Raw genomic sequence first — 12,144 nt, 5'->3', positions numbered from 1 at the left:
GATTATATATATATATACAGTTTCTGTACCTTTTTTTCTGAGAGTGTAAATATATATTCAAAGAAAATGACCTGTTTTATGTCTGTCTACAGGCAGGGCTTTCACAGACCCCCTAATGGAAAACCCTGTAGCTGAACTTGAAACGATCAACTTAAATGACTTACTGCATCATGGTTGTCATCTCTGGCAACCATTTAGTGTGAGTTGTCTATTACAAACGCATAGATATCAACAGTTAACAATGGTGGCAATTAACAAATATAAATGTTGTTTATATGAGGCTCAAGTTACAAAACTGGCTATTTAAACATCATTTAGATAAGTGCTTTTCAAATGGTGGATGATTATGGAATGAAATAATTTGTATTTCATGTCAAAATGCTACTTACAGAAGCATTTTGTGAACTAAATATTTACCCCATGAAAGCGATATTTATTTCGCCCATGAAAGGGACTGTCTGGATGACAAATTCATTTATTCCACAAAATTAAATGGCTGGGTCACACTTGCCACAGTATTAATAGGTTGCACACCTGTTCTAACAATACTGCATGGTGCTAGCAACATCACGGTTATGGGTTCGATTCTCAGGGAAAGCATGAGTAACAATGCACTTCTTGAAACGCAGTGTGGGTTGCTTTACATGAAAGCATCTGCCAAATGCATAAATATCGTGCAAGATATAATTGGAATGCAGACAGCAATGTAAAAACTATGCTAACTATGAATCATAAAATGGTAATATATAATCATTCATAAGATGAAAAAACACAGTTTTGATGCAAATATTAGCTATAAGGTAGAATCAACTTGATTTAACAAGAAAACGCAACTGAACTGAATTTACAAGAAATACAAGTGATACAAGAAATTAAGACCCAGATGACATTAAATACAGGTTCACTTGCAGTGAGCACAAACATGTTTTTTTTCATTATTAAATCATTTATATCTGCTTATGCAGTTCAGTGTAATATACTAACAAACTCCAGTGTTTGATTATTTATTTAATGATGTAATATAAAGCAAAAGCAGCTCTGAACCACTGCTTTAGACAAACAGCTTTGCCATTTTAAAATATATATGTTAAGCTTCAGTAGTGCATAATTAGAATCTCAAAGGCTAAAGGATCTGACAGTCGTCCTACACAGTCGTGCCAGCAGATGAAAGAAAGGATGGATGCATGAATGCATGGACTGATGAGCGGATGCATGGATGTATGGAAACCGGCTACACCAGGTGTGTTTTGTGCATGTCTCAGTGGTCCGTTCTTCAGCTGGTCGCTGTATTCAGGATCGTCGCTACGGACTTTACGTAAGATGTTGCGCTGGGTGCAGCATCCGTCCCTCTGTACGGCCACAAGGCGCACGAGCTGCTTGCATACACTTAGAAAAATGCGCCAGTAGGTTTCTACCCCAGATAATCAAATTACATTCGATTTTCACACTTTACAGGGAGCGTTTTTGTTTCAGCGGTGGTATGATCTGTTAACTATATATTCACCGTCATCCACTGTGTCCGCGCGCACTGACGCGCTCCGGATCTGTGAGAGACACCGAATCAACGGGGAGGAAATCATTAGAAGAAGATTCGTCGAGGAGAAATGAAAAGGTACGACATACATTTGATCTGATGCACGATATCAAATGCTGTGAAATGGATCAATAGGTTTGATTATAGTTCATGCTGAATGAATGATTGACGGGCGCCCGTTTTGATTTAGGTTTAATAAGTTTCCATATGGTTATAATGTGCATAATTCCTTAGAAGAGGAACCGGATGATGTGATGGATGCATGAGAGGAGAACGGTAAGATCTTTCATTCATCCTTCGTTTTATTTATTTAGCTATGCAGTTTATTTATTTATTTCGATGTTTATTTATATAAATGAATCTGGCCGTTTGGAATTGTGACGATTTAGCGGTTGGCGATGTAAATGACGGCTTGGCTTGATTTGCATTTTTCTTTCTCGTTATTCGTGAATTACACAGACACCCGTGTGCCATTTTGTTGCGCGTCTTCGAGCGAGGGAGCGCGCGCGCGCCTGTGTGTGTTGGGGCCTCACTTGTGTATTTCACGCCCGTACGACGGTCTCCGTTAAGACACCGCAGTCACTAACGCACTCAGATGCACCGATTTACTCTCATATAAGAGCAACAGACTCACTGCGGACTCTGTCTGTCATGATTGAGATCGCCGCATCTGATGCCTTATGAAGGTTAATTAATAATCAACATAATGGCTTATGAAATATATGTTTAATTAGTCTATTCGACTCGTTTCTTTGGCCTGTGGCTGGTTTTAACGAACAGAGCAAACAGAGCGCTGCCACCCAACCGGATTCCGACACCCAGCATCTGCAAATCAATTTAGCGTTGTCATGGTTACAGTGAAGCTGCACCATCGCACCTGTGACACACACACACACACACACACACACAAACGAGATGTGCCTGCGTGTGATGGACATAGATATTAAAGCCATATTACGAGACGATGCAATATTAAAATCTAATATTTAATTTAGTTTGAATTGCTTTGTGTTAGCTTGAAATATATTATACCTGAAGTAAGACAATGAGCGCGTTTACATGCACAATGTTTACAGGCAAAGGCCATACACTTAAAACAAAACCGTCTGGAATGAGTTTTTCTCATTACCTCGATCTGCATTTAAAATCCCCTTTACCGGTGTACCGTAAAGGTTTATTCAGTGTGCGCGTGCGTTCTGCGCATGCCAGTTTACGCTTTGATGTCAAAATGGATAAAAACATGAACTGCGTTTCTCAAACGCATCGTAAGCGAAGTTGATCGTAGAGACCATTGTTGGCAATGGCTCTGCGATCGACTTAAGCTTATGATGCTTTTGGCAAGCATAGCCATGACCATTTCAAATATCATTTAAATATGATTTTTTTTTGTGCATGGGGTTTGTAGGATGTGTTTGTGCACAATTTTATACCGATTGTGCACTAAAAGTTGTTTTTCTTTTTTTTAAATAGATAAATGTCATAATTTAAAAGGGGGGTGGAGGGGTTGTTGGGGTAATGATGAGCGATCTGTACACCTACATTTTTGCCAATTGTCCTAAACTTGCTTTTAATTTAAAAACCTTTAATTGTGTTAATGTTAATGTTTGCCTTATAACATAATAACTGTTTAATTTCAAAGCATGCAAACATGGTTTTCTTGCTTTGTCTGGTTTGTAGGATGAGATTATTTTCGAGTGTATTTAGTATTGTGGTGTATGTAAACATGCTTGATGACGTTTGGTTTAGAAAAATTAAAGGACCAGGTCTCATCCTATATTAAGGGTCTTCTACTCAATTTACATCTTAAATCTTGATCTAGATCTATTTCTTAACACTTTTTTTGTAGAATTTAATAATAAAAAAAAAGTGAGAGTCAGAAAAAAAATCAGCAGCATTTATTTAAATATAAGCAGTATTTACTGAAATTATTGCATTTGTATTGTCTATAAACACCATTCTTCCTAAATGTTTAGTTGTAAGGCTGTTTATACAAACAAATTCTGCTGCTTGCACTACTGTCATCCAACATTCGTCATGGGTTATTTAATATCAGCATTATTCTGTATTTATTTATAGGAAACATCAGTGTTCGTGAGAGTTGTTTACCTCTTCAGTTGTAGAGCTCATATGCACAGTGGTTACATGCACACATTTGTATGGAATGTTGGTTACCAAGTAACAATGTGAATGTTGTATTTTTGTATATTAGCATTTTTCTTTCTAATAATACATTTTTATGTTTACAGAACCACTCATCTATGCATGTTTAATAAAGAAATCTTATTTGCAAATACAATTTAAAGTGCAACATTGTTCTGACAGGACAACATGTAGCCTTCAGCCAGTCTGAACCACTAGTTAAATTAAACACTAAAACGCAAGGCCAGATCAATCCAAATCTGGAAGTTTTTTTTTCTTTTTTTTTTTCCATGGACTAGAAAAATAAATGTACGAGTTTTGTGTTACAATTATGACTACATACTCAATGGTTAAAAGTACTAAAATAAGCAAAGAAAATAGTGAAAATTAAATTAAATTAAATTCTACTTCAGTTTTGCTAGAGGTCAAAACATTTAATTGCACAGGTCAGAGTTTTTAGTTGCTGATGTACTGACCCTCACACCCTTAGCTACGGTATATGAAATACGATAAGCTGTACATATATGCAGTTTTTGACCTCTCTCGTTACCCCTACCGTGTATTTTCTTCCAGTAAGCAAGGCCAGTGCTGACTGTGATGATTCTGATGGAAAACAGAAGACTCCCATAGCAGCATGCAGTGCTGTTGACAACTGTGTGGATTACACTTTGATGCCACGAGATACCTGATTCCACAAGTTAATCGTAAAAAAGTTAATTATTTTCTTGTTTTGTGGATGTTGTTATTATAATTACACTTCCATTTCCATTTAAGAAGTTTTTTAGGGTTTTTGGCACTCACGGTTTGCCTTTTTTTATTTTTTAGGAAAGGGGCAGGACATGACTCAGTTGCCATGCAGGCTGCTATGGTAACAGGCCTTTTCAGCCCCTCCCCCCTCATCTGGTTGGTCCAACTGTTGTTGTGGCCACACCTCCTTGGGCCTAGATTGGCTGAAGCCAGTCCCGCCTGCCCTTCTCCCTGTAGCTGTTCCAATCAAGCCAGTCGAGTGATCTGTACCAGAAAAAGCTTGAATGAAGTTCCACAGAGTATCTCGTCCAATACTCGATACCTCAACCTCCAGGAGAATTCCATACAGGTACCCTCCTTGATACCCTAAATAGGTGTTTAAAATGTTTCCTCCAAGAACTGGACATGAAAACTGCCTTACTATCCAAAAAAAAAAAACAGCTAAAATTAGGTACGTATGAAAATGACCATGCAATATCAAATTTCCTTTAATTGTTAGAAAAAGGAGAAGTTGTCAGATTAAAATCAATAGAAAATTAATTATGGACCAGTTTACTCAATTAAAAAAAAATTGCTCTGATTTTAATCCAGAACGTTAACCATTTCATTGGTATGCTGCTCCTATAACTTATCAATCAATTTAACCAGTAGTAACTGTGCAAGTACCAAAGATATTCATTTAACTGCCATTTTGCTATTTCTATTCAATATGAAACATATATTTTTATTACTTGCAAGGATTTGCAAATCCCTAGTGCTAATGATACTTGGTCAACCGTTGTTTACGAGCTCTGTTAATGAAACTTTCCAGTGCTACAACCATCAGACATTGTAAATCAGGCATCTTCGATCACAGAGTTACAGATGGTTATGCATACGCACAAACTGAAATAGCATCAAAAATAACAAAGATGCAACTTTTGTGTGTATACATACTAATACAAAGACATATGGCTTAATCACTCAGACTGCTGCAGAATAGGTTAACCTGTAACAGTAGAGATGCAGTAAACCAGGTCCGGAATATGTCTGCTTTTATAACTTACTATATTCTCTTCTTGTCTTTTTCTGCAGGTGATCAAGTCAGACACCTTCAAGCACCTAAATCATCTGGAAATTTTACAGTTGTCTAAGAACCAGATTCGTCTGATAGAAGTGGGAGCTTTCAATGGCCTTCCCAATCTTATCACCTTGGAGCTTTTTGACAATAGACTGCCACTGGTACCATCACAAGCATTTGAGTACCTGAGCAAGCTGCGTGAACTCTGGCTAAGAAACAACCCTATAGAGACACTCCCGGCATATGCCTTTCACCGTGTGCCATCGCTGCGAAGGTTAGACCTCGGTGAGCTGCGCAAACTCAGTTTCATCTCGGAGGCCGCATTCGAGGGGTTGCTGAACCTACGTTTCCTGAATCTGGGCATGTGTGGGCTTAAGGATGTACCCAACTTGACGCCTCTCGTGCGGCTAGAGGAACTGGAGCTGTCAGGAAACCAACTGGGTGAGGTGCATCCTGGATCTTTCCAAGGCCTCGTGTCTCTTCGCAAACTGTGGCTCATGCACTCTCAGATCTCCGTCATTGAGAGGAATGCCTTTGATGACCTCAAAAACCTGGAGGAGCTAAATCTGTCCCATAACTCTCTGCATTCATTGCCCCATGATCTCTTCACTCCTCTGCAGCAGTTAGAGCGCGTCCATCTGAACCACAACCCTTGGGTTTGCAACTGTGACGTTCTGTGGTTGAGCTGGTGGCTTAAAGAAACCGTTCCTGATAACTCCACTTGTTGTGCACGTTGCCATGCCCCACCGGGTACTAAGGGCAGATACATTGGTGACCTCGAGCAGCGAGACTTTACCTGCTATGCACCTGTGATTGTGGAGCCACCCACTGATCTGAATGTGACGGAGGGAATGGCAGCGGAGCTGAAATGCCGCACTGGGACATCCATGACTTCTGTTAATTGGTTGACCCCCAATGGAACCTTGATGACCCATGGAGCCTACAAGGTCCGGATCTCAGTCCTGCATGATGGAACCCTGAATTTCACCAACGTGACCATGCAAGACACAGGACCGTACACCTGTATGGTCACCAACTCTGCTGGCAACACCACAGCAACTGCTGTATTGAACGTCTCTGCATCTGACCCAGGCAATGGCTACAGCTACTTCACAACTGTTACAGTTGAAACTGTAGAGTCTGGGCAAGATGTCCACGATTCAGCACGGCAGTTCGTCAATGAGACGTTCATTAGTTTTCCAGGGCCGACGGCTGCATCTGCATCAGCAGGTCCCACTAGTTCAATGCTGTCCTCCTTGTCACCACGAGCTACACGTGCACCTGATCATCCTTTCACGGTCTCCATCACAGACATCGCCAACCTGTCAGGTCTTGAGGACGTAATGAAGACAACCAAGATCATCATCGGCTGCTTTGTGGCCATCACCTTCATGGCGGCCGTGATGCTGGTTGTCTTCTACAAGCTTCGCAAGCAGCACCAACTGCACAAACACCATGGTCCGGCTCGCGCCATTGAGATCATCAACGTCGAAGATGAGATCGGATCTGCCGGTGGGGCTAGTGGCATCACGGGAGGGAGCACCATCCACACAGGTGCAGGATCTGGTGGAGGAAGCAGGCAGAGTCCGAGGAATCATGACGCTGAGATCTTGACCTTACCGAGCGTTGGGCAAGCTGACCACCTGAACCACTACTACAAAACACACCACTTTAACAACAACGTACTGGGCTTGAACATGGCTTCTGGAATGCTCAACAACAAACCCAACCCTTCTTCCCAAAATCAGGCTTCGACCATGAAAATGGGGACTTCCAGTGACCCCTCAAACCCTGGCTCGACCTCACCTCCTCTACCAATTCCCATCCCAATGGCGACTACTTTCCATGGAAATTTTAAATGCCTTAATCACGTTCCCAATTTGCAGACTGAGCCGCTGTTGCTATCGAATGGCTCCAAGGAGAGTGTTCAGGAAACCCAGATATGATTACCCTCGCATACACATGCACACACAGAAAGGGAAGTAGACTGGTTTTAAACCAGTATGACTGTCAAGACTTTTGCAGTCTCGGACATTATGGAATTCCATACCTTTCCGACAGATTCTATGGAATATTCCGCTCAATGAACAGAAAGGCTGATGAAGTGGACATGGCGCTATTGAGTACATATGTGCCAAAGCAAGCGTCTTTTTTGCAGTTCTTATGAGTTGTGTCCACGTATTAAAAAATATAGTCTATATTAAAGTAGTGTAATTACTTAAGTGTTGGTTTGCCACAGTCCAGCGACACCGAGTACACACACTGATGTACAACAGCTAACAGACCTGTATAAAAGCATACACACATTTACACTTCCCGGAGGTTGACATCATTATTCATTGTACTCGCCTCGGTAGGTAGTGTACCTGTGTGTGGGTGTGTGTGTAAGGGACAGTATTAACTGAAACTTATTCAAAAATAAAGACTTAAACTGCTGTGATCCAGAACACATGTTCATGTTCACTCTGCTTCATGATGACATTCTGAATCTAGCACAAGTGAGGATCAGTTCTTAAGCTCAGAAATCTGAACTCTAAAAGGGTGACATACACTTTCATCATCCCTAGAGGAGAGGGCAGAAAGAAGAAGTCTTTCCATGTGAACAATAAGAGTACTTGGCTGCTGTCCTCTGCAAAGGTACAACAGCACCTGCCGACATGCTGCCGTAGTGCAAACTCTCTGTGCAGATCTGCGTTTGAAGAGATCTTGAGTGTCATATGTTTGTATTTTCGCCTGAATCGAAGAGTAACAGCAGTGTGTAAGGGCTATTTCACTGGCATTTGATGTGTGCAGAACGTGTCTGGACTTAAAGTCAACATGAAACGCCATTCGCAACCCATTTAACTTCTGTAGTATTTCTATGTGAAACAGAATATTCAATGGATGCAGGGCGGGTCATGACTTTATTAATCAGGAATTGATTGGATCATGAAAAGTGGGTGTACCAGAATGGAGTCAAGAGAGATTCGTGAGAGTAGCCGAAATGGAAAGTGGTTTCAGAGGCGGAGCAGGTTACATTTTAATAAAAGATTCTGAAGATATTTTGTTTTTTACCTTGCGTAATGTGCACCGATGCACAATAAGGAATTTGTGTTAATGTAAACAGCGTCTATTTTGAGTTCATGTTGACTTTAAAATAAGCTGTATTGAAGCTTTGAAATATACTGGGATACGCAGCACAGGAGATTTCACCTACATTAAAAAAAATTTAGATTTTTAACAGAGAGAGAATGAAAGACATTGTGAAAATGTCCCGATTTTTCTGATGAAAGATTTTGCAATATGACATGTAATGTAAAGATTTTCAAGTATACTGTTTATAGACCAAATCGCTGGGTCTGGGAATCAGGGTTCAGGGAATGGGAATAATACCGCTCTTAGGCCGCTTAAAATTTAACACTAGCCATCCATTGGGGAAACTTGTATGCCTCACTTCCAGAGAATATTTTCTTTGAAGAGATTCGCGGACTGACAGGTCCTTCGTGGGAGCCATGCGACAACTGCTGACTACATAAAGCATTCTATTCATCCTTGAATGGCTTTGAAGTTGTATAATAACAATGTGCAATGTGCCATTAATTGGAGTAGAGTCCACATGCGTGTTATATTGTAATTGCTGCATTAAACTTTATTCGATTTTTAATTTCCAATTCCTCATCTTTGATCAGATTGTTGGTGTTAAAACTGATTCATCATTTTTCAAATGCTGGGACCTTTCTTGAATCAAATTTGGGCAATTGTTTTTTGCATTAATTTTGTTAAGTTTGATTAAAGATACCTTTATTGATTAAGTGCTATACATAGATTTATATTGTCTCCCACCAGTCCTTCAAATGTCTCCCTGCTATTCTTCATAATGGAATTATAGAGCAAACTATATATTTTTTCTGCTTCTTTTATTGCTTTCCATATTTCTCCCTACAGTATAAATCTGTTTGTGTTTGAATATCCAGTGGAGTTGCTTAGCAACAACATCATTGCCAGGAAATACTCTTGAAAGCTTATTGTAGCACCTGACCCTCATCTGCTGATGCGGAACAGGTAGATCAGAATTACATCAGTATCACATAAGTAAAAGGTTAGTTAATTTGAGGAACGTGTTCTCTTTGCCTCGCTTTGTGTCCTTGACACCAGAAATCGAAATTGAAACATGCACATCTTTTGGTGCATGTGATCTTATCAACAAACAAATACACAGAGAGGCATATTTGCATTCATCTTGGATGTAAAACTTGAACATTTTAGCCTATTTAATGCTAGAAAATTGAAAGATTTTGGCAGAGCACATCAATGTGATCCCAAATGCAATGCTAAAGCTACATCAACAATCAGTTTCTACAAATGAGTCTTGATATGCTACATGCTATTGCTAATTAGTGGTATCTCGTGAGGAAGATTCTCACTCTAGAGTATTTTATTGCATATAAAGCTGACTGCAAGATGAGTCATTGATTCATTTTTCTTGAAAGAGAAAGTCTGAAGTTTTTAAATGCATATATATCTGTTCATTTTCGGAGATTATTTTGTAAGTACACCAGCATATAGCTAACATACGTTGACTTAAAGCCACAAATGAAGTCTTTGCTTGAATTAGACTCGCATTTGAGCCTTTCCATACCTCATTTCATATTATATAAACAAACTTGTGAAATGTTAAATGGCCAAACGCTTACCTGCCCAAGATCATAAGGCGCTGAATCAGTACGTCAGCGTTCAGATTTGTGTCGTCCTGTAGCAGGTTGTAGTCCCATCTATGCATCCTCTCTGTGTCCAGCAAAATCACATCACCTTTACAGCTACTGAAAGACAATTCATCTAAACATTTCCCCATTTTCGAAAGCTGCTCTAAGATGATTTCACTGGCTGAGATGAAGACACTGGGGCTGAGACCCGTGTTGAAGCAGTTTCTGAATCAGCACAGAAAGATTGTATTATGACTACTATATGAAGCAGTATCATCACTGTAGACTCTCTCTGTCTCTCTCTCTCTATATTTCACCTTCTCATACTGACCATGTGTTCATGTATTGCCATGTATATAATCTAAAGATGTAAATATTTTCTATTTTTTGACTTACCATTAGCAGAACATGCGTTCTTCAGGATTTGAAACAGAATTAAGTTTTTTGGAAACTATCTGCATTTCCCTCTCCTTCTATTTATGTGTGAATCTCATGAAAACAGGCCATATTTAACCACAGCACCAAATGAATAGAATTGTGTTGTGCATAAAGAAAAAAAATCCTTGTTTTTGGACCTTTGCATTTTTTTTCCTTCTATGTGACATTTCATTTCATGATAATAGAATAAATTTTACTGCTAGTGCTGTATGGATCATTTACTTTTGATTTTGTTTGTAATTCCCATATTGTATTATAGATTGTCATTACTGTAATAAATTACAAAATTACTATCATACATAAAATATATATAATTTTTCATTTAAATTAGCATAAAGTGGTGAGTGCAGCAAACAGTATTATATAAAAAAAGTTGCAATTTTGAGAATGTTTTCTTTTGTTGCAGTTTTTTGATGAAATGTCGCATTGTGAAAAAAAAAGATAAAAATAGGCTAAATAATACAATTTTGTGGTGATTTTTTTTTTTGCAAATTTTATGAGATTCACTCATATATTTCTCTTTAGAACAACACACACCTCAAAAAAGTAAAATAAAGTTCATCTTTTTGCATCAAAAAATACAGTACTGCTGATATCGGCTCTGTTCCATTTATCTTCATCTGTTTACTTATTTATTTGTACTGAGTATTTTTAGTTAATTTGCTTTGTTTTCTATGTTGATGCTGTGTGGTTCGGCTGTGGAGAGCTAGTTGATTGGACATCAGTTCCGGGTCAAAGGTTGTGGCAAATGCTTAACTGTGCGTGTGAGCCTCTGCACTGTGCCATTCGTTACACAGATGCTCTTTACCAATAAAACATGGACATTTTGGCTTTAGAATTCTGACTACGTGTCTTTATGCTTGACTTTTGTTTTTGAAATCATGGTTCAAGACTCTGTAAATAGCAAAAAATGGGGTGTGGCTTGTGCATTTTTTCTTTTCGTTCTTTTCCTTTACATATGACTTTTGTCTGTTGAAGGCGGGGTTTTTGTAGAGGGGCGTGGTCTAATATATCAACCATCTGGTGGATGTTTAGAAAACAGTCAAATTGCTTTCATCATTATTGCTATTCAGTCTATCATTCACAGTTTCTAAAGGATTAAATCAGTGGTTCTTAAATGTTTTATTCAATAGCCAGATTATTTATTAGACACTGTGCTCAATTAAGGGTTTTTTACATATAGTATAAAAAACCAGCTGAATAAGAAAACTGACTTTGCTATCCTAACCGTGCATTTTTATAGTTAGTTGCATTTTATTATATGCAGTCAGCAAACGTTATCGTGACCTTGCAACCCATAATCAGCAATTCAGCATATTTCTAAAGGATCATGTGACACTGATGACTGGAGTAATGATGCTGAAAATTCAGTGTTGCATCACAGGAATCAATTACATTTGACCAGATATTCACATAGAAAACAGCTATTTTAAATTGCAATAATATTTCACAATATTACTGTTTTTATTGTATTTTTAATCAAATAAATGCAGTCTTGGTGAGCAGAAGTGACATGAAAAATCCAAACTTTTAACCGGTAGTAG

At 38.8% G+C, this 12,144-nt stretch overlaps 1 protein-coding gene across 4 annotated transcripts in view; it reads left to right on the top strand.

Annotated features, from left to right (window-relative positions):
• Positions 1-1,156: 1,156 nt before the first annotated feature.
• LOC132124356 (leucine-rich repeat-containing protein 4B-like) overlaps positions 1,157-12,144 on the top strand; it is an 87,727-nt gene continuing 76,739 nt past the window's right edge. Inside the window, exons 1-4 of one of the 4 annotated variants that reach the window (XR_009426750.1) lie at positions 1,157-1,612; positions 4,247-4,377; positions 4,499-4,769; positions 5,495-8,276. Coding sequence is in view for 3 of the 4 variants with exons in the window: in XM_059535369.1 (XP_059391352.1) it covers positions 4,527-4,769; positions 5,495-7,426 (2,175 nt within the window). In the remaining variant the exon portion in view is untranslated. Of the gene's footprint in view, positions 1,613-4,246; positions 4,386-4,498; positions 4,770-5,494; positions 9,127-12,144 lie in introns of those variants that run through there. The other 3 variants (XM_059535369.1, XM_059535367.1, XM_059535368.1) reach the window with 3 other exon arrangements.

This window comes from Carassius carassius, chromosome 42 (assembly GCF_963082965.1).
Source record: "Carassius carassius chromosome 42, fCarCar2.1, whole genome shotgun sequence".
NCBI classification, from domain to species: domain Eukaryota; kingdom Metazoa; phylum Chordata; class Actinopteri; order Cypriniformes; family Cyprinidae; genus Carassius; species Carassius carassius.
The sequence above is the reverse complement of the archived record's forward strand: the minus strand, read 5'-3'. Positions and strand labels throughout refer to the sequence as shown.